A 21,044-nucleotide genomic window follows, 5' to 3' on the forward strand; every position below is an offset into this window, starting at 1 on the left:
GTTGGAGCAGCAGACGAAACTGGAGCAGAGGAGGAGGTTGGAGCAGCAGACGAAACTGGAGCGGCTGAAGAAGTTGGGGCAGCAGATGATGCTGGAGCAACAGAAGAACTCGATGAAGTGCTTGGGGCAACGGAGCTCGAAGAGCTTGAGGCTGAGCACAGAGTAATAGCGGTAATCAACGAAGTAGAAACAGTACCAACCAACGCGGTTTGAGTGGCTGTTTGGGTCACAGTATTAAATATCGTAGTTTGGAAGGTATTTAAAACAGGAACCCCAAAGATAGTAGTCGATGCTGAAATATAAGTGCTGACCTGAGAGAGGGTGACGACATTCGTCTGGAGTACCACGGTGCTATAAGTGTAAGCAGATTCAAGGATCTCTTCAACCACCGTACATCCATCAGACTGAATGGAAGTGAGAGTGGCCGTTACGACGCTAGGAGGAGGCGTGGTACCCGTACACGTGCCCCAAGTCATACAAGTACTGAACACTGGGTAACCCAAAGCGATGCAGCTCGAGGTAACGGTGTCAAGGGTACAAGTCAAGCCGTTAATTGGGTTAAGCCAGAATTCTGCGGACCCCAAAATGATTGTGGTAGGATTTGCCCCACCCGTGAAACTCGTGGTGTAGCCGATCAAGGAGTCGAAACAGTTGAGCCCATCAGTAAGATCCACGCCGAGCACAATCGGGTAGGTGACAGTATCATTGTAAGAAAGGAGGAAGCCACCCTGGGTAGGGTTAACAACCACATTGAGAGTGGTGAGCGCAGAAACAGCGGCGGTCAATGAACTGACGTCAAAGCCAGTGGCTTCCAACGGATCGTCGAAGGTAAAGAACCACTGTACCATGTACGTGTATGTTCTCACCCCATTTCCTAAAACAGCAATATCGGTGGTAGAAGCGGCATAGAAATCAGCCGTGGCCAGCCAGGCAAGCAGACCCAGACCACCGGAAGTAACAAAGGAGTTACAGAGGTTGGTTGGGGTTGGGTTGGTGATAGTGGTGGAAACAGTGGTGACATTGATAACGGCAGTGGCCACCTGGAATAAGAAGGGGACCAAAAGCAACGGAGAGAGTCTCATAATGATGGTCGTTTAAGGCTCGGGGAACACCTCTTACTGTCCTACTCATTGCGGCATCCTTCGTCTTATATAAATTCTAGATAATCACTTGGTATTCGTAATCCCTTCAAAATAAACCTTAATGTAGCAGAAACGCATCCTAACGACCGGGCCACTCTGGTTTCACCGCATAGGTAAGGTATGGAGCGATAGATTCGTCATAGAAGGGAATAGCAAGTGGGTGCGTTGGTTTATCCCTGTTCGATAAAGAGTCGATGCTGACGTCTACATGCATATCCCTAAGACTTCGAATTTTAGTTCAATCTCAAGATGCAGAAAATCTGTGTCTTGTAGGGATCGACGCTAAATGCATAATGCTTCACACGGAATTAGGATTTTCTGACAGGATAAATATCTTTAGTGCGGATCACGAAGTGGCTAATAGACGCTCTTAGGCAGTTACAGGGATCAAGGAAAACAAAGCACAATCTCAAGGAAAGAAGTCTCCGTCGCAAGCCGTACTCCGGCGGGTTGAATAGCCGTTCTTGCTAAATACATAAGGTGGACCAGTGTTTCTGTAGCTGGTTTTTTACGGGTCCATCCTCTGGGGCTTGAAAGGATTGCATATACGCGTTTGACTCTGGATTCAGGAAGAAATACGTGAATCAACGGGAGAGGTGCGCGTAGTTCATATTATAGCCATACTCTATACTTGCTAGCACTCTGAAAATACAGAATCCAGATCACCTACGAACGGTTTGACCAGGTTCCTCAGTTATATGCTGGAAAACTAACGAGTGAAATTCAGCGCTAGTAACAACGCACGTTAATTAACGAGCAATCTCCTACAAACCCTGTCAGGAGACTGGACCGTCTCTGTTGGAATATGAATGCATGCATATGGCATGGGAGTTATCGCCATACGTGCAGGATATGGGACGGTTCAGCTCTATAATCCCTGGAAATGTGCTGTATGGATCACTGACCAAGCCGGTTCCTATATAAATATACGGATAGCCACCAAGGGATATAGCCTGTTTTATATAGGATAACTGCAGTAAATGATAGTTTCAATAGCAAAGTTGTAAATTCTGTCCTTAAGCCCTTCTCACTTGTCTCTCCGTGGCTCTTTCTTTTATACCATACTCGTCTGTTTCTCCTCGTTCAGCCTTTGAGCTTTCGATTCATACGATGGGTTAGGCTTTGTTCGATTTGATGGCAAGCGCACCGAAGTTGCGGCTGGTATGTTTGAGCAAGGGCTTGGGTCAGTGAGTAAGTACAGGATAATAATAATACGCTAAGGTTATGCGAATAATGCGTGCATAGCCATATAATCAAGTACGACGGTGCTAAATATATATTATTAAAGGGTTAATGTTCATGCTTTCGAACTTGAGCCAGTATATATATGTACATGTGATGCGATTATTAAACATGGGCAGAAGAGGTTCAATATATTCATATGTATCCTTCAGAACTACATGTGTATATGCTCCTGCAAATTCGCTTTCGAGTTTATAATTAATTGATAATAAGGATAATTGGTTTAGGCTTTGAAATATTGCATTACTGATTATATATATATATTATTAGTTGTGCATGAATATGCCTATTCTGCAATTCATCAAAGTTGACTACAAAATATATCTTTTGTGCTGCTTTATACAGCTACTTAAAACATAAGTAACACTCATATGCTATATCAATTACACCACAGCATCTAATAGCGACTTTCGTGTGGGTCACTACGCTTTCCTCATAAACCAGTTTCGAAGTTTTCGTGGAATTTGCAAGTCTTGGAGTATCCTGCATAGACATGTATAAATATGTCCAAAAGGGTGCACCCTGGCAATATTAAATATATTAAGCACAATTGGTAAAACACTGACAACCACAATTTCAAGCAATTAATCTGTAAAGTATACCCGAAAATGCATACGCCAAAGCTCAGTTATATTTGAGCAGGCTTGGCAGGGTTTCTCCAGCTTTTCGCGATGACCCTGAGCATTTTTGACACGACCCTAGATCTGCATGCTGCGGGGAAAGGAAAAAAAAACCCCCTCGAAAAGCGGCCATAAGGCTGACCTCCTCCCCGCATCTTCTTCACTTGCTCTGATCCAAAGCAGGGCTCTATCCCTCTTACAATGCCATCTAATTCTCTTGACCCCGTTGTGGTGAGCTTAGAAGACTTAAAGTCGTTCAAGTGCGACCACTTGTTGCCAGAGGCCTTCGGGCCAGACTCCCTTGGGATCATCATCGTGAAGGACGTTTCTGACGGATATGAAGCCTTAAGGGCCAAAGTCTTGAGGTCCTCCACCACCTTGGCCAATTTGCCGCCCTCCATTTTAGAAGGTTTGGAAAGCGAGGAGAGCAAGTGGATTGTGGGGTGGTCCTGCGGTAAGGAAAAGCTCGCCAACGACACCCCAGACTTATTAAAGGGTTCCTACTACGTCAACTGTGCGTTCCACAAGGACCCAGATCTTGAGGGGCCTACTCCCGACCAGATTACTGGGCTTGAAAATAGTTACACGCCCTACACAACGCCTAACATCTGGCCTGCCGAGGAAGACATCCCGGATTTCCAGCAAGACTTGAAGAAGTTGTGCAATTTGATCATTGACGTCGCTGAGGTGGTTGCCGCTGCCTGTGACAGATACTGCAAGCAACACATCGATAACTATCCGTCTGAAACTTATTTGACCGGCATCGTGAAGAATTCGTACACCACCAAGGCGCGCCTTTTGCACTATTTTGCCTCGAAGGATCTGAACGAGCAGTGGTGTGGCGAGCACTTGGACCACTCCTGTCTCACTGGTTTGACGTCTGCGATGTTCCTTGACGAGGCAGACCCTGTGGGCAGTGAGCTATCGCTGTCGCCGGACCCAGAGGCGGGGTTGTATATCAGGAACAGGGCCGGGGATACCGTCAAGGTTTCGATTCCTCGCAACTGTATAGCGTTCCAGACCGGCCAGTCGTTACAGGAAATCACCGAAAACAAGTTTAAGGCCGTTCCGCACTATGTCCAGGGGTGCAAGGTTCCGGGAGTATCCAGAAGCACGTTGGCCGTGTTCTGCCAGCCAAACCTCAAGGATGTGGTGAACTTGCAGACTGGTGAGACTTTTGCCGCGTTTGCTGATCGGATTTTGAATGCCAACCATTAATACGAGGAGAGGCAGTTACTATTTCACTCCCACGATAGTCAGATACTTTACTATCTAGCAAACCATTATTTATTAGTTGCAAATTCTTGTAGCGGCAGTTTCTTTATACAACTGATTTGTAGTAACCATAGCACTACGATGGAGATGCAAGTAGGACGGGTTTATGTACACGCTGCCCGGTATTGATCCGGTTGTTTAAGAGAAGGTGAATTCCAGGACAACTCCTCGAAGGATTAGTAGAAGACTGGAATCGCAAATATATCAAGGAATGGGTTGAACTTATCACTATAGGAGATATGAAAATCACCTGAAAGGGCCAGACAAGGTGTAGGTGTAAAAATTCTACGTACAGGCAGTAAACTCCTTATATAAGCACAATATAGCAATCCCCCAATATCATCCATAAAAGTGATCCTGGACTGAAGCTACAATAGGGAATGCATCTTGGTTAAATAAAGTCCCAAACACCCTCTATCATCAACACAGCCTCTTGGAAACGAGGCGCATGCCATGCTCTTGTGGCGAGTGCGCGGCACGGTTGTAGATAGTATGTGAGCACTAAGCTTTTGTCTCAAGATGCATTCCGTATTGTGGCTTCAATCCAGCCTCCCAACCTGGCTTTATCAATACTTGTCGCTTAAACCAACACTTATACGCACAACTGGCATCCATCATACTACACCCTATACGATGACACTGGCTCGCCCTGTCTCCATCCCCGAAACGCTGGTCGAAGGCTCATACACAATATATAAGATCCACACGAAGCTTCCGTTGCGAAACATCATCCTGGAAAAACGATACTCCGAATTTGCCAGTCTCCGAGCCCAGCTCGAGGACGAAGCTTCCAGTCCCATCCCGTACAGACTCCCGCCCAAGACTTTGCTTGGCTTCAGGAAGAGCACTGACCGTGTGACGGCGGAGCGGCAGGTGAGTCTCGCCAATTGGTTGAACGAGTTGTGGAACGACGCGCGCTACTGCAATTTGAAAGGATTCAAAGATTTTTTGAAACTCCCCGCGACGTTTGACCCTACGAAACAGAAGCCCAATGCGTTTGTTAGCAAGGGTGCGGTTTCGCTAGGCTTGTTGAAGGAGGTGGACCCAAAAAGTGTGACCCCGGAAGCCTGGTTGTTGCAGCTCCGCGACTTGAAAAAGTTGGTGTATGACGCTAAAACAGCCCTGCACGCCGGGGAGACCATCGAGGCCCGCCGGTTGGACTTGTTGGTGGCCAAGAACATGAAGCTTTTGGATGCTTCGCTAGCGTACATTGACGCGGAGTCGAAGCTTTCAAAAAGTGAGATAAGCAGACGGTGGGGGCTTCTTCGTGGCGTGGAGAAGGATAGGGTGATAGCTGAAGATAGTCAGCCACGGCAGGAGCTCTTTGGGACTTCCAGGCGCATCCTTGGAGGCCCGTCTCTGTTCCGTCCCGAGGAGACCGCACAGACGTTGCCACACAATAACCAGACGTTACTACAGGTGCACAAACAGGTGATGTCCGAACAGGATCTGGAATTAAAGTCTTTGCAGACGCTTGTGTCCAAGCAGAAGCACATGGCGGTGGCTATCAACGAGGAGATTGCACAGCAGAACGAGCTTTTGGATGAGTTGGACGAAGGGTTGGACACCACAGAAAAAAAGTTAAAGTATGCCAGAAAGAAGACCGGGCAGATTCTCAATTAAAGCCACAATTACTCTTGTGTGAAGAGGTTCAACGTGCACAGAAGGTGAATATTAGGGGTAAAACTGTGGAAGCAGTCTTGGGCTTTATGTATGTCCATGTCCAAGACAAGCAAATCCTTTATGTGAAAGGGATATATGAATTACTCTATTTCTAAGGCTCTAAATAAAGGTCCGGAAAAGGTCTGCTAGGCCACCAAAGATGCAAAGCATATTTAAATACAAACCAGTACTGAATTCTACTAATAAGTTTTGGAATAGCTCAAGGGACTGGTAACTTGAACAGTGCCTGAAATATCTTACCAAGGGGAGTCTCACACTATCGGTCAGAGACCACTCACATCCCTAGTTAGGGAGTAACGCTTCGATAAACGCTGTTACCTGGCGGCTGCTAACTTTAAGACGATAGGTTATAGAGCCTCGTTGTCTTTGATACCGGGAGCAGTTTTAAAGAGCATCAGAAACCGTAGTAATTCCAACGGTGGTTGGAGACAGGTCACAGCGCTAAGTTTTCGTAACCTCGGACACCTGCTAACCTGCATGCATGACGTCTTTCGACTTACCAACACGTGCTCTCTCGGTGGTGGAACGTTCCAAAAATAGACTCCCGTTCCATGTACGGTGGTTTTCAAAACTATCGGGTTCTACGAGCACGCTCTCTCTCCACCAATAGCTTTTACACGACTGAGACCTGAATAACCATAAATCCAATATCTGATAGCACGGGGCTATCTACCACTGGAAATGGTTGTTTTATTACAAATCTATACGCTAGTTTCTCGGTTTGTCCGAGAGAGAACTTGCTTGCAGTCTAGACTATTGTTGCGGCTTGGCATTCTTTTTGCACGGTAAATTTCTACGCATTCCGCGGGACAGAGCAGTCTCACTCTGATTAATTACACAATCGTTCTAGCCTTACAACGATTCAGAAAATATTAATCACGACATTAGTATACTAGACAACCGTATTTAAACGGAGCCCGAAAACTATTAGGTTGCTTTCTATCCCTCAACCGATCAGAGGCGCTATCACGTGATTCGACTGGAGCGATTGACCGATGTTTGTTTACCTGGAAAAAGAAATCCCAAGTCTCAGTGCGCCCCTCGGGTGTTCCTGCTCTTACAGATTCATTTCGAGAATATTTACAAGTACAAACACTCTTTCACGTTTATTTCTCTTTCTTCTATCTAGACCTTTACTAAAATGCAATTCACCACTTTATCTGCTACCACTCTCTTAGCCGTTGTCTCCTTCTTGGTTGCCCCAGCCGTGGCCACCCCACCAGCCTGCTTGTTGGCTTGTGTCGCTCAGGTTGCCAAGTCTGCTTCTTGTTCAGGCTTGGACGATTTCAGCTGTCTCTGCGAAGATAACGGAGCTGCTGTTGAAAAGTGCTTGAACGATATTTGTCCTAACAACAACGCTGATACTGCCATCCTGGCCTTTGAAAGCTCCTGTTCTGCCCAAGGCAAGGACGTTAGTGCTGATGCCAAGTCCTCTTCGTCTTCTGCCTCGTCTTCTGCTTCCTCTTCCTCTTCTGCCTCCTCTTCGTCTTCTGCTTCCTCTTCGTCTTCTGCCTCCTCTTCCTCTTCTTCCTCTTCTGCCTCCTCTTCCTCCTCTTCCTCATCTTCCTCCTCTTCCTCTGCCTCCTCTGCCTCTTCTATCTCCTCCGCCTCTTCTACCTCCTCCGCCTCTTCTAAGGCTTCTTCTATCGCTTCGTCTGTCAAGTCTGAAGTCACTTCTGCCGTCTCCTCCGTCAAGTCTGAGGTTTCTTCTGTCGCTTCGTCTATTAAGTCTGAAGTCACCTCCGCGGTCTCCTCCGTCAATTCCGAAGTCAGCTCTTTCGTTTCTTCCTTGACCGCCACCTCTACTCATCCAACCGTCTCTTCCCACACCGGTGTTGCCAACGAGCAGGTTGCCAACGTCTTCGGTGTTGTTGGTGGCTTGGTTATCGCTGCCTTGTTGTAAGTTTAGACCTAAGCTCGTTTCTCCCCTCTGATATTTTGCTACAACTTAGAAGCGCTGTTCTCTAACTATAATTCTTAATAGATTTTAGTCGGGTTTATAAAAATACTGTAGATTGGGACTGATACACATTTCTGAAGGGACCCCCTTTGCTTCGACGTTGGCCGTTTATGCTCGTAACCTGAAAAAACCTCATAGTCACGTGAACCTGAACTATTTTTTCACTGTATACAGGTCTTCACTGAAACTAAATCAATAAAAGACCATTCGCGGACAATACCCTGCTATGAGTAAAAACCCGGCTTACACCCCATATAAGCACTTTGATGAGGTCCTTGAGCTCAAATCCCAGTTTTTTGCCTTTGCACCCGAGAAAGATGAGCGCCTCCTCGCGATCAACAAGGTCAAGGCATTGATGACAAAGGGGAGATTGCCACATGCCATAGAATGCACATCTTTGCTCACCTCCGCCGTGATGAACGACCCATATTTCAGCGGAAAGGGAGCCACAGACTCGTCCCTCCTTAAATTGACCTACACCATGACGCTTATCCGGTTTGTGAACGGGTTGCTCGACCCGTTCCAGCAGTCAACCCACGCCATTCCGTTACACACGCTTGCAAAGAATTTGAACTTGCCGACCTGGTTTGTTGAGTTAAGGCACCAGGGAACCCACGAGAGCCTTCCGAGCTTGAACATGTTGCGGATGGGGGCGAAGGAGGCGTTGAACTGGTTGTGGCACAACTACTGGTTGCCGTTGGACGAGGACAACCAGCGGGGCGTGAGCGTGGAAGAGGAGGAAATAGACGATATGTCGCCACGAATGGTGCAAAGGCGCAGCGAAATGAAAGAGTTGTTGCGGGAATACCGACGGATCAAGCGCGAGAACTTGTCGCGGGTATTCAAGTTCGGCGACTCCACTGAGACTGGCACAAAGTACTGGAAGGCCGTGAACAAGTTGTTGAAGCTCTATAATAAAGACGACAGCGGCCAGTTTTTCAAAGTTTTGTTGTTTAAGAACGTGATCATCATCACGGGAAAGACCATGAAGTTTGCCCAGTTGAAGGCCTTATACAGCCCGCTTTTCGAGTACTTTAACAAACAATCGCCGGTGGATGAGGTATCTGGAGAGGTGGATGAATCCTTCTACGAGGCTTTTATGATTTCTCTATTAGAAGGCGTAAACGACTACTACGGGAGAGCCGGCGAGTCGGTAATGGATCGTTCGGAGACGCTCTATCACCAATCGGAATCAGAGGTCTCCCAGGCCCTCGAATGGATCAAGTTCTTAATGATTGCCCACAATGCGCCAAAACAGGCCAACCGTATCGCCAGCAGGCATTTGTACGTTCCTATCGAGAGTACCTTGTACAAGCTCCGCGAGTGCGGCAACATCAGCAACGCCATTAAGCTCGAGTTGTTGCAGACGATCCTCGCTTTCTCTAAGCTGGTTCCCAAGGGTAGTTCCAATAAGTTTACCAATGAGGCGGTCAGCAAGGATGAGGTTGAGGAGATTGAGCGTTACATTGAGTTCATGGGCAGGTTTTCCGGCCACGAGGAACTCATGGAGGGTAAATCAGAGGAGGCTGAGGTCAAGAGAGAGGCCCTGCCGGTAGATGATATTACCAGCGATTTAGCGCAGTTGAAGAAAAGAATGAGGTTGGCGATGGAAGAGTCCAGGGCCGCAGCTGAAGAAGAGGCCAGCCAGAAAAAGGCGCAATCGGGCAGGAGAAGTGTCACCACAAACCTGGTGAAAGCTTTTGAGAAGGTGGACAGCTGGTTTGCATATGCCTTTGGGGAGGAATACGACTAGAGGAGTCTTGATTCTGTAAAGATTTACCAAAATATTTCAGGGGCGTAGGATGTAGGGAAAAATTGAATTAGCGAGGAGAGATTGATCAACAGTACACGGCTAGAGCGAAATTGGGATCGGTTTAGGGTCACCCAAGCCTAATGAACCTTCAGACATTCACATATTTGATCCCAGGGGTAATTCAAACCTGACGTTACACAGAGAGTCCCAGTTGGGACATCTTGGATTACGTAGCTTTCAGCGGGAATCCTTTTACAGACAATATCATACTTGGCAACTATAGAATCATTGATTTTTATCCTATGAAAATCCTTTTGAAAACACTCTTAGGATATGCAAGGTCAGAATGCAACTCGATGATAACTCGGAGTCGCAAAATATCCCGTCCTCTGGATCGAGAAAAAAAGCTCCAAGTTTTAGTAACTCCTAGCTTACGCTGCTGCCCTTCACTTACGATTTAGCTCGTCATTTCAAACAGATATAAACCCAACTAGACCGTAACCCCCTCCTTCTCCTTGTTACTGCGCCGGATTCAAGCTCTTGAGAGACATGGCCACACCGTGGACGTTCAGATGGTTCACGGTTGTCGACACACTGCTGGTGTGCGCGTGAGCTCTCGGGCGAGCCGCCTTCTTTGCGGCCTGGAGCCGGAGCTGCTCGTGCTGCTGTTGAACAACCTTAAAACCCTCGAGCAACTCATTGATCCGCTTGCGTTTCATCGATACAGTTGTGATGGCCACGGGGTGCACGGGGGCCAAGCTAGTGAGCGAGTTGACAACCGCAAGTCGGTTCTGCAACGCGGTAAATGTGGACGTCTGAGGCAACAACATGAGCAAGCCGTACAACGACTTGCAGAGATACGGGTGTTTTTCAGGTTCGAGCAACTGAAGTCGCATCTTCATAAATACGGGTGATTCAAGCAACTGGACCAAAATATCCAACTGGGTCAACATGTTGAAGTTGACCTCCATGTCGGCAAAACACTGTACAATCAGATACGCAAGCTCGTAGTTGGCGGTAAGGAGGCAGAGCGACAAGGCCAGCGGCGCGTTGTGGCTCCAAGCCTTGAACAAGGTGGAGAACACACCCCAGTCGTCTGCCGCCTTGAGTTTGCGGCGCAACTCTGCCAACTCGGACGCGGTAACCAACGTGTTGTTGAGCATCTGGATAATGCGTGAGAGAAAATCCAAGTTAGTTTCGCCGCTAAGGCCCTCGGCGATCGTCTGGTAGATCTTGTCGCTGTCAAGCGACTGGCACAACTTGCGCAAGATGAACTCGTATTTGTCGTTCGACAAGCTGAGACGGTCGTTCTTGAACAACGCGATCAAGTCGGCAATGAACTCACCGAAGAACTGCTCGTCGCCCTCGGAGATCTGCGAGAGGAGCTGAAGGATCTTGACAATCACGTCGGGCGAAGAGTCGATGAGCGAGCGCAACAAGTCGCCCACGCGGATCGCGCGCGACTCGAAAAAGCGCGCGGGGCTCTGTGCGTGCAATACAATCAACCATTCCAACGCGGCCACGCGTGTGCGGTCATGCTCTGTCATGAACTGTGAGAATGCCGCATGGATCGTCGCCTGGAGGTTCACGCTTTCGAAGCCCACCAAAGCGCGGAGCGCCGCGTCGACCGCGCCCGCGTTCGTTGCCAAGTCAAAGTTGTCGCGCGACAAAGTCGGCAACAACAACGTGAGAATCCGCGGGAGGAACTTGGGAAAGCTGTCGGGCGCGATCTGGAGCAACTCCTCGAGCCACTTCAACACCGTAAACTCGATCTCGAGGTTGTTGGAGTCGAGAGAGTCGACGAGGATCTCGATGAGTTTGGGGTAGTCAATGTAAATATCCTGACCGTTGATAAACGAGCCGTCAGAATAGGAGGCCTGGGAGACCCGGTCGTCCTGGTCACTGCCGTCCTGGTCACCATCTTCCTGGGCGCCGCCGTCCTGATCACCGCCGTCCTGATCCTTCACGGATAATTCCCCGAGAGACTCCCCAAGAGACCTCTCACCACTGGCTCCGCTTTCCTTCATAGCTTTGACATGTTCCTTTACCTGGTGGATACTTTTAATCTCCTTCAAAAAGTTGTTCAACATCTTATGGGTCTCAATCCGCACGTCCTGGTGCGAGTCGTCTAAAAACTTGAGCAACCCCTTGAAGAAGGTCGGCATGTACGTGACCAACTCGAGTGCGGGTAAGTCGTCAAGAAGGTCGATCCATGTGAGAAGAAACTTGCGCGCGAACGGGTCCACCGCGTACATGCGCTCCATCAACGTTGGAATAAACTTGACGAGCGAAAACGCAACCTGCGGGTTCTGGGGGCTATTCACCTGGAGTGCGCGCCCGCTACTATCAACTTTGTACAGACTGATATCGCTCGATTCCTTGTGCAATATCGAGACATATGTTACGGCCTTGGCGCAGACAATATCTTTGACCAAACGATCGAGCAAGTCGGCGGCGTTTTTAACTGACAGCTCGGTGTCGGTAACCAAGATGCACAAGATGTCGAAGATCTCATTGAAGTAGAGTAAAATCTCGCCGCGGGCGATCTTTGCAATGTTATAGAGCGATTCGCACGCGTAATAGCGCACGCGCGCGTTCGTGTCGCGGAACGCGACGAATATTGGCCGCACCAACGCCTCAAGATAGAACGCGATAACGTACGGCCCGAGCGCCACCGCAACACCGGCCAACGCCGTGATTGCTCCCATCTTCGCACCCGTCCCGTGTGTGTAGTATGTCAACTCACTGATGATCTTTGTGATCGTCGCCGCGTCGCCGCGCGCTTGCGCCTTGCGTGTGATTGCCTCGATCGCAAGCGCCGCCGCCTTGCGCTTCTCGTAGATGTTATTGGCTAAGTCTTTTTCGATGCTGGGGCCTGGATGGTTAGTGAGGTTCAGGGTTGTTTCATTGGTACATACTGATGATTGACTCCATGGTTGGGGATTGTAGAGGAATAGAGGGGTGAAGGTGGTTTTGATCTTGGCGCTTATCAGCGTACACGTGTAAGGCACGACTGCAGAACGTGCAGGACGTACCTGTACCACAGTTTAGCTGCAATAGAGAGTATACCTTATGGAGGGAATGGAAGTGGTTATAGAGGGAAATGGATAAATAATAAATAGATAAATAATAACTAGATGAATAATAAACGGTATTTGGGTGGATCTAGTATTATAGTGCATGGTAAGTGGGCTAGAAAAGCTATTCGTGCATGTACTTCTATGTTGAGCAAATGTGCATAGAGCCAAAATAAAGGTTAAACCCTGATAACTTGTCCTCGTTATGGTTAATTATATACCTGTGACCGAACTGGTTGATATTGTGCATCAGCAGAGCCATAGGGACGATCTTTCCACACAGATCCCTTTAATCCGTCCCTGGGCATAATTGGTGTAATTTTGCCCAACCACGGTGATCCACCAGTACCTACAAACCTCTCTATACCAAACAAATCAACTAACCCGATCTAGTATATTTATCAGCTTCAAACCCTGGTGTTCAACATCTGGAACCGCTCATCAATCTCCTTCTGGCCTTCGATGTACGTCAAAGTCCGCTTGAAGTGCCGCGTGGTGGCGGCAAACGCGGTGGTGGCGGCTTCTTCGGCGTCGGCGCTACCGGCCTCTAGCTCATTCTCCAAGTTAGTAAGATTCGTCTGGATCAACTCCACCAACCCGTTGATGTACCGCACGTTGATAGATTCGTTTCCATGGATGAAGTAGTATAGACACTGGTTCAAGATTTCCACAAACAACTCGAGAGAAACCAAATTTGCGGCGTTGAACGACGTGGAGGTGGAAAAGACAGAGTCAGCCACGCGCAACGACCGCTGCAAGCACTCGAGTACACGCTTTCCATCATTGACCGCCAAAGTTTCGTCTGCCTCCTCCGGAAGGGTACCCCACCAGAGATGGCTCGCGAGATACACCGCACGACACTGGTCGGTTTTCTTCAAGAGCTTAGACCCATACAACGTGGTTTTGGTGATCAACGTTTCGTAGCTGGCCTTGAACGTCTCTGTGAGGATCAGCAACCGAGTGAGCTTGCTGATGATCATCACCAAACACTGGTACTGGGTGCGCGAGTCCGAAATGTATTCTTCGTAGATGAGGAACGACTGGACAAAGAAGTCGTACGAGATTTCGCACAACGTATCGACCGCCCCGTCAGACCTTGCGAGCTTGAACTTGTAAGCCAAGTGGTTCGCGATGAGCGCACCGCTGAGGTACAACTTGAGACACATCTCGGGGTAGACGTTGGAGTCGGAAACAGAGAGTAGTTCGCTCAGAAGCGTGCCAACGAGTTTGAAGATGTCGACAAGAGTGGCTTCGTTTGCGGGAACCGCGCGGAACCGCCGCGTGAGGCTGAGGGTCTGCTGGATCAATGTCGGATAAATCTGCAACTTGATGCTCGCATTGACCGCGCGTTGCTGCGGAGGCGGCATCGTGGCGGCGCTGTCGACGCTACATAAGCTGCGGTCGATAGCCTTGTAGATTTTCAAGGTGTCAAGCGGGTTTGGAGCGTGGAACAAGTGAAAGATCTTTGCAAACTTTTCGTGCAAAAGGGAAACCTCAGGGGCCTTTCCCAAGGCCTTGGCGGTGACATCCACGCCACTGACCTTATTGGGGCCGAAGTTGTTGCTTACGACAATTTTGAAGTACTCACAGATCCCCAACACATCACCAACGTCGCTGATGCCGGTGGAAAGACCGGTCTTGGAAGTGGCAAGCAACTTGTCAAGGATCTCACCAATGATCCGTCTCTGCAACTTTTCATTCTGCTGGCCCAACAATGCATTGAAGTTTTTCAAGTGCAAGAGCGTGAGAATGTCAGTGTAGTTGACGACTGGGGTGAGGAGTAATGCCAGCCATTCGTCGTCCGCTGCGTTCGCCTCGATTTCCAAGGCTGTCTGGAGAATCTGGTCGACAAAGCCGTAATTCGCGGGGTACATGGCGATGCAGAGTTTGCAGAGAGACGAGAGAATTTTGGAGGATTCGGTGGGAGAGAGAGAGGTGGTGAGGGAGAGCTGGGTGTAGTGGTTGAAGAGGGAGAGGAATAAGTCAGATGAGAAAGATCCAGTAGAAGATTCAGCCTTAACTGGATCTTTTGCCAAGTCTTCCTCAGCTGGATTTTTTATCAAGTCCTCCTTTGCTGGATCTTCCTTTGCCAAGTCTGTCGACAGACTATTTCCTTCGCTGGCAGTTTCTGGTGACTCAGCATTCACGTTAGCTGAGGACTCTGGGTTCTCTTGTGGTTCGGCTGTGGCTTGTACATCTGTGACGTTTTCCTCAGATTTTGTGGTATGGGCTGAGCTTTCAGCACCGCCAGAAATAACTTTAGCAGAGTCAATGCCTTCGACAGTGCCGTTAGCACTCTGGGGCACAAGCGAGGTTCCGGCAATGCCTTCGACAATGCCTTCGACAATGCCTCCGTTTCCTTCGACATACCCCACCAACCTGTCAACCATCCCCACCCAAAACTTGTAATACCCCACCCCCTCGTTCAATTCCAACACCCGATCCAAAAAGTAGTCCATCGTCGCCAAGTGCCATTGGTCCGGAAAAATCTGGATAATCACATCCACCAAGTACTCCTGTGCCAACACATCCCGACACTGCACAATCTGCTCCATCACCGCTGGTAAGATCTGCTCTTTATACACCTCCACATCTACTCCTTCTAACTGAGATAACCTGACTAAGTTCGACCCCACCAAGATCTGGAGCTGCTGTCTCTCGAGCGTGCGCAACGACCTCTGTGACGAATGGCCCTGGTGCTGCAAGCGGACCCACAACTTGTTCATCTCAATAAAGTTTGTGATAATGAACAGGATGGCGTCGGCGGAGTCAGCCTGGTCAATCAAGCCCTTCGTACGCTGCATGAGATAATAACGCAAAAACAAGCCGCGGATTGGGTGCTGTACGCCACGGCACATCTCCAACATGTCGCGCATGACCTCAGCCTTTGGTGCGTCGTCGAGCGCCATGTACACCGTGCCCACAGTAAGCATCAAGTATAGCCGTGGCACCAAGTTGCCCGCGTACTGCACCAACTCGTACAAGTCCGAGAGGTGGTGGTGCGGGTGGAGGCTGCGGAGATGCGTCGCGAGGCTCTCCAATGCATCGTATACGAGGATGTACAATTCATAGTATTGCTTTGGTGTGAGCAGTGATGTGCGGAGCTCGTTAAGGAAGTTGGCAGCGTGCTTGAGTGCGTCCATGAGCTGGTGTCGCTTGCCGAGACTCTGCTCCATCAAGTGGATCTGGTGTTTGATCGTGGCCGTCAGATCCGCGAGGATCTTTTGCTGTTCGGACATGAGGATGAAGCTCGAGGAAGAATGACGGAATGGTCAGTGGCAAGATGACGGCTTTATGGTGTTATCGGCGGCAAGTGGTTGTAGGGAGTCTAGGCGTGCACGACCTGGGGCGCTATATGCCGGACAAAATGACGAAGATGTGGCCGTTAAGGGTAGCGTCTCAAAGTTGGATGTTTTATATAGAGTATTTAACAGAGAGAAATGCATGTAATTGGGGATATACAAGTCAGTTGGGGTCTGAATAAGCTGATGTGGTTAGTGCATGTAGGAATAGCCAGGTTTTACTGCGGTCTGTAGTTATTGACACCACGCAGTGAGTAATATGGGGCTTGCCTATAGGGAGGATTAAGTGGTCATGTTCTCAAAAAAAAGTCGGACCTCCGCCTCCGCCCTGCAAAAGGTTTGAATTATGTACTGAAATATTAGGTGTCATCGCAAATACCGTTTGCAAAAGGCTTGGCCAAGAGTGAGCGGAGACGGAAAGTACACCTTGATCTGTGCAGTACATTTCCAGGGTTCGAGCCAGCTCCGACTGCAAATAAACCATTTGAAGATACCTTGCAAACCAAACCCGAAAAGCCGTGTTGGGGCATTTTGTCTCGTTTGATATTTTACCCTGACAAACTATCTGACAACGCAAACTGATACCTGGTGTGTCAACAAAAACGTGTCGTGTTATAATCGGTGACATCGACTTTGACCTTTTTTTCTTAGACTGGCGAACAATTTGCATTCAATAAATTATCAAAACACGGTGAAAACCAGCTATAGTACATAAATTAGCTCGGTCTGTTCATCCTTAATAAGCCTGGTTAAAGTGATATGCATCGATAATAGTGAAATAACAGTTATTTTCCATAACCCAGACAATGTTAACTGATTAGCATCAGCTTACCATCCTTGTGTGTACCACTACACTGGAATATCGGCAACCTTCCACGTTCATGGCATTCAACCTAATGGTTTACCGAGGGTATGAGTTCTTAGTCCTATCTCATTTCTATACTTAGGATATACAGACACTTCTCTACTTCCCATAATATTACTCTTAGAGCCCACCGCTTCTGCTAGCAAAAGTCTCGTAGTACTCGAGCATCTCCGGGGTGATTCCCCTGGAAATCGTGCTCAAGGCATACTCAAAGTGCTTGTTAACCACCTTTTCGGCCTCCTGATCCTCCATCACCGCGGCGAGCCCAGCCTCCTGCACTAACAACGCCACCTCTGCTCCAGAGCATCCCTCAGTCCTCTCGGCATACTCCTCCAAGCGGACCTCAAGCGGATCCAAACAGAACTTGGCGGAACACTTGCGCAAGATCTGCAAACGGGCTTCAAAGTCGGGCGGGGAAACGTAAATGTGCCTGTCTAATCTGCCCGGTCTGAGTAACGCGGGGTCGATGCTATCGGGACGGTTGGTGGCCGCCACAATGACGACCCCGTTCAACTCCTCCACACCATCGATTTCGTTCAACAATGAGGTCAATACGTGACTGGCGGCCAGGGTGGAGCCTCCATCGTTTCTATCCGGAGACAAGGCGTCGATTTCGTCAAAGAAAATGATGGATGGCGACGCCGCCCTGGCCTTGCGGAAGATTTCTCTGATTGCCCTTTCAGATTCACCCACGTACTTGTTAAAGATCTCTGGGCCCTTGACGGCAAGGAAGTTGATCCCAGATTCGGTTGCAAGGGCCTTTGCCGTAAGGGTCTTGGAGCAACCCGGTGGGCCGTACAACAACAACCCCTTTGGGGCCTTGACCCCCAACTTTACAAATGTGTCAGCCGCCTCAAGCGGCAATTGAACCATTTCCCGCAACTTCTGCTTTAACTCATGTTGGCCGCCGATGTCGTCCCAGTAGACCTTTGGCATCTCCAAGAAGATTTCGCGCATCGCCGACGGTCTGATTTCCGGTAAAGCAGACTCGACATCCGCATAGGTGACCCTCATATTTGTATGGTCGATACCCTTGAGCAATCCACGTTTGATGGCCTTCATAACCGATTCCCGCACAAGTGCCACCAAGTCGGCCCCCACGTACCCGTGGGTCTTGGCCGCCACGGCGTAGATCATCTCAGCGGTCAACTCGTGCTTTTCCTGCGACATCTGCGCAAACTGCTTGAGCATAATATCCCCGCGGGCTTCCAAGTCCGGAATACCAACCTCCACCTCCTGGTCAAAGCGTCCTGGGCGTCTTAACGCCGGATCGATGGAGTTTGGCCGGTTGGTAGCGGCCACCACGCACAACCGGCCGCTGTCACCCATCCCGTCCATCAACGTGAGCAATGTCGCCACAACCCTGCCCTCTACCTCACCGGAATCGTCACTGCTGCGGGACGGAGCGAGGGAATCAATCTCATCGATGAAGATGATCGAGGGCTGGTACTTGCGTGCCTCCTGGAAAATGTCTCGAAGCGCCTCCTCCGTCTCACCGAGATACTTTGAAACGATAGACGGCCCGTTAATGCGCAAAACATGGGCGTTTGTTTCAAAGGCCACACAGCGCAAGAGCATCGTTTTACCAGTACCTGGAGGCCCGTGGAGCAAGACCCCGCGCGGGGGAGAGATCCCGAAGGAAGAAAAGAGCTGTGGCTGGTGCAACGGAAGCTCGATGGTGGAGCGCAAGAGCTCAATCTGCTGTGATAAACCACCGACGGAGGCGTACGAGATGTGGTGAGGAAGGTGATATTTCTGACGGGAAATTTCGGTTTCCAGGGTGAACGTGAGTAGGGCGTCTTGTTTGAACAAAAACACCGGTGTGATCAAATTCGACTTTTCAGAGGGTGGAGAAAGTGTTAGGTTGGCCATATCTGGCATATCATAGTCAATGTCTAGGACAAACATCGTGATGGTTGAAGTTTCTTCCTCAGAGATCTTGATGTCAGTCGTGGTTTGCATCCCTGGCTGGATCACCCCCATGCCATCGAGGATCTTTGCGAGGGATTTACGGGCTTTTGGTGGAAGGTTCTCGGGGTCCATCTCGCTCTTGAGGCCGATCTTAACGCTCTGAGCGTATCCTGGCTGCTCGCGGAACCTTTTAATCTCGATCCTGTCCCCCAACACAAACCCACCCAATCTCCTGTGGGTTTCGCTCAACTGCACGATGCCTTCTTCATCGTCCTCGGTGTCGATGCCAGCCAAAACTCCCACCACTGCGCCCACATCGTGGCCCTCCTTGGTGATTTGCACAAGTGATTCAGTGCTTAACTCAAGCGCTTTGATCGTGGAAGGGTGGAGAAATACCTTGGTGAGTGATTTGGCGTTGGTAACCTTTGATGGGCGCACAATGAACAGCTTCGGCACCTTGGCCGCCTTCTTTGGTTTTTCGGGTTTATCCGCAGGAAGTTCTGGGGCCTTCTTCTTTGCAGACGTGTTGTTCAAGTTTAACTTTGCCATTGGTGCTGTAACGAGATGGAGAAGGTGCTTGGCTGGAATTAAATTTTTTGTATCCGGCATCAAAAAGATTGAGGAATGCGGCTGTGCGGCGGAAAGATGCCACCAGATTAACGGTTACTTACAATATATACGACGATGTTTGTGTTTTAAATGCAAGTTAATCAAGTCGATGAGGTTGAAATATAGATTTAGTTTAGGGTTAGTGGAGGAAACGTGCGTGGTCCGGTTTCAGAGCTGAATGGATGATACATTGCGCATGTGTACGTTCGAATTCTCAAGCTCATAAGCTGGCGGTTTTAAACTGTATCTGTACATGGGCGTGAATGGCCATTAGGGTAGTGCTTGGGCTTTCGGTGCAGGCTCGTTTCGGAATTTTAACCACTTACAAAGGGTAGCATTGGATGCGCCGTTTATTCTGGGATCTTTATATTGGTCAAGCTCACTCCGTCCAGTGCGTTGCATTAGTATGGAAAACCATTGACACTGATGGTTCCGTTTTTTATATCACGTAGTGGATGATACACCAACATTGGTTGTCCATCCCGTGTTATATACCTATCCTTATATGGCTACTCATATAATACCTTATCTAGCTACATTTTCTGACAGTACCATAGGTAATGCGACCACCACCATTGGCTGAAATTGGCAATATCTTTAGTTCTCCTGAGGATTGAAAGATTTTTTGACGGCGACTGAATCAAAATCTATTCCGTTACTCTCTGGAAGCCTCTTTTTTTACGAGCTTCGTAGCTACCGATATACCCGCTCTCTGTACGGCGCTTGCCAAAAATTTCCTGCAGGACACAGCATATCTATCTCATCTCGACGCAAGGTTTCTCATGCAATATGTACGCACTCATCGCGCCGTCTAAAACTTCGAGGCCGAAAGTGCCGAATGATATCCTTAGATAAGTCCGATAAGTACCAACGATGGGGATTGCGACGTCCGATAACCTGTAGCCATTATGGAGGGAACGAATGAGGGAGTGAGTAACATGCTCGAGGTAGCGCCCAAAATCTTGAGGCACTGCTTGAAGCAAGACTTGACATCCAAGAGTTCCAATTGCTTGAATTGCCAGGCCTACTAGGCAATGGCTGCTTTTTTTTGCAGTCCTTGGGCTGAAACAAGCTATTTAAAAAAAACAAACAAACTCTTGACTTCAATTTGATGCACAAGTGGTGGACAGACTACGTCAAGTGGGATAAAGGGTGGGCTTATTTCCAAGACTTTCATGTACTGATATTGCACCTCAGGACTAGTAGCAGCCTCTATATTCTAGAAGTGCTACTGCAAAAGTTTGAGATGCTCTGCCAGTTGCGGATCAGAGTCAACCTCTTCTACTGTGCAGGTGTATTTCCGGAACAGCGAATATGGGCTCCACAAAAGTCGCTCTGGTTGGTAGTTTTAGAAGGTACGACTCACTCTAAATGATACTGTAATACATTAATTGCGAATGGGTAAGTCACTTGTGAGTAGGTAAGTCACTTGATTGGTTAATGGCGAATATCCTTTCGGATCCCAGGGCTGTCAGAAATCCGGTGCTGCATTCCGTATTCAAAAGGGGACCTTGCGCATGCATGATGTACCAGGACTGGCACCTGTCCTGCTTTATTATGAAAATGTCGAAAACAGCAGCCATCGGTAGAGACTAGTATGCCAAA

At 48.8% G+C, this 21,044-nt stretch overlaps 8 protein-coding genes across 8 annotated transcripts in view; 4 read left to right on the forward strand and 4 right to left on the reverse strand.

The window, feature by feature from the left end:
• BABINDRAFT_15857 (uncharacterized protein) overlaps positions 1 to 1,292 on the reverse strand; it is a gene marked incomplete at its 3' end in the record, with an annotated part of 2,146 nt that extends 854 nt beyond the window's left edge. Inside the window, exon 1 of the mRNA XM_019127294.1 lies at positions 1 to 1,292. Within this exon, the coding sequence (XP_018982318.1) occupies positions 1 to 1,082 (1,082 nt within the window).
• A 1,850-nt stretch (positions 1,293 to 3,142) lies between these two features.
• On the forward strand, positions 3,143 to 4,312 carry BABINDRAFT_163893 (uncharacterized protein). The gene has a single exon (XM_019130169.1). It carries the CDS (start codon positions 3,206 to 3,208, stop codon positions 4,220 to 4,222), a length of 1,017 nt encoding a protein of 338 aa, XP_018982319.1. The 5' UTR covers positions 3,143 to 3,205; the 3' UTR covers positions 4,223 to 4,312.
• A 341-nt stretch (positions 4,313 to 4,653) lies between these two features.
• On the forward strand, positions 4,654 to 6,293 carry BABINDRAFT_163894 (uncharacterized protein). Its single transcript, XM_019130170.1, has one exon. The coding sequence runs from the start codon at positions 4,913 to 4,915 to the stop codon at positions 5,900 to 5,902; it is 990 nt and encodes a 329-aa protein (XP_018982320.1). The 5' UTR covers positions 4,654 to 4,912; the 3' UTR covers positions 5,903 to 6,293.
• An 810-nt stretch (positions 6,294 to 7,103) lies between these two features.
• On the forward strand, positions 7,104 to 7,951 carry SSR1 (Ssr1p; the record flags this gene model as incomplete). Its single annotated transcript, XM_019131061.1, has 1 exon — positions 7,104 to 7,951. The coding sequence occupies one exon, from the start codon at positions 7,104 to 7,106 to the stop codon at positions 7,863 to 7,865; it is 762 nt and encodes a 253-aa protein (XP_018982321.1). The 3' UTR covers positions 7,866 to 7,951.
• Positions 7,952 to 8,148: 197 nt separating this feature from the next.
• Positions 8,149 to 8,844, forward strand: LAS1 (rRNA-processing protein; the record flags this gene model as incomplete). Its single annotated transcript, XM_019129007.1, has 1 exon — positions 8,149 to 8,844. A coding segment is annotated over one exon (696 nt), but the record flags the coding sequence as incomplete, so codon positions are not given.
• Positions 8,845 to 10,193: 1,349 nt separating this feature from the next.
• Positions 10,194 to 12,609, reverse strand: BABINDRAFT_10530 (uncharacterized protein; the record flags this gene model as incomplete). Its single annotated transcript, XM_019126754.1, has 2 exons — positions 10,194 to 12,550; positions 12,594 to 12,609. The coding sequence occupies 2 exons, from the start codon at positions 12,607 to 12,609 to the stop codon at positions 10,194 to 10,196; spliced, it is 2,373 nt and encodes a 790-aa protein (XP_018982323.1).
• Positions 12,610 to 13,159: 550 nt separating this feature from the next.
• Positions 13,160 to 15,997, reverse strand: VPS35 (retromer subunit; the record flags this gene model as incomplete). Its single annotated transcript, XM_019132075.1, has 2 exons — positions 13,160 to 14,821; positions 15,128 to 15,997. Coding segments are annotated over 2 exons (2,532 nt in total), but the record flags the coding sequence as incomplete, so codon positions are not given.
• A 921-nt stretch (positions 15,998 to 16,918) lies between these two features.
• BABINDRAFT_163896 (AAA family ATPase) lies at positions 16,919 to 19,611 on the reverse strand. The gene has a single exon (XM_019130171.1). It carries the CDS (start codon positions 19,377 to 19,379, stop codon positions 17,040 to 17,042), a length of 2,340 nt encoding a protein of 779 aa, XP_018982325.1. The 5' UTR covers positions 19,380 to 19,611; the 3' UTR covers positions 16,919 to 17,039.
• Positions 19,612 to 21,044: the final 1,433 nt, after the last annotated feature.

Source organism: Babjeviella inositovora (genome assembly GCF_001661335.1).
Source record: "Babjeviella inositovora NRRL Y-12698 unplaced genomic scaffold BABINscaffold_19, whole genome shotgun sequence".
In the NCBI taxonomy this organism is placed as follows: Eukaryota; Fungi; Ascomycota; class Pichiomycetes; order Serinales; genus Babjeviella; species Babjeviella inositovora.

What these genes read in the sequence shown, in the direction of transcription:
- BABINDRAFT_163893 (XM_019130169.1), top strand. Translation starts at nt 3,206, where the DNA reads ATGCCATCTAATTCTCTTGACCCCGTTGTGGTGAGCTTAGAAGACTTA.
- BABINDRAFT_163894 (XM_019130170.1), top strand. Translation starts at nt 4,913, where the DNA reads ATGACACTGGCTCGCCCTGTCTCCATCCCCGAAACGCTGGTCGAAGGC.
- BABINDRAFT_163896 (XM_019130171.1), bottom strand. Translation starts at nt 19,379, where the DNA reads ATGGCAAAGTTAAACTTGAACAACACGTCTGCAAAGAAGAAGGCCCCA.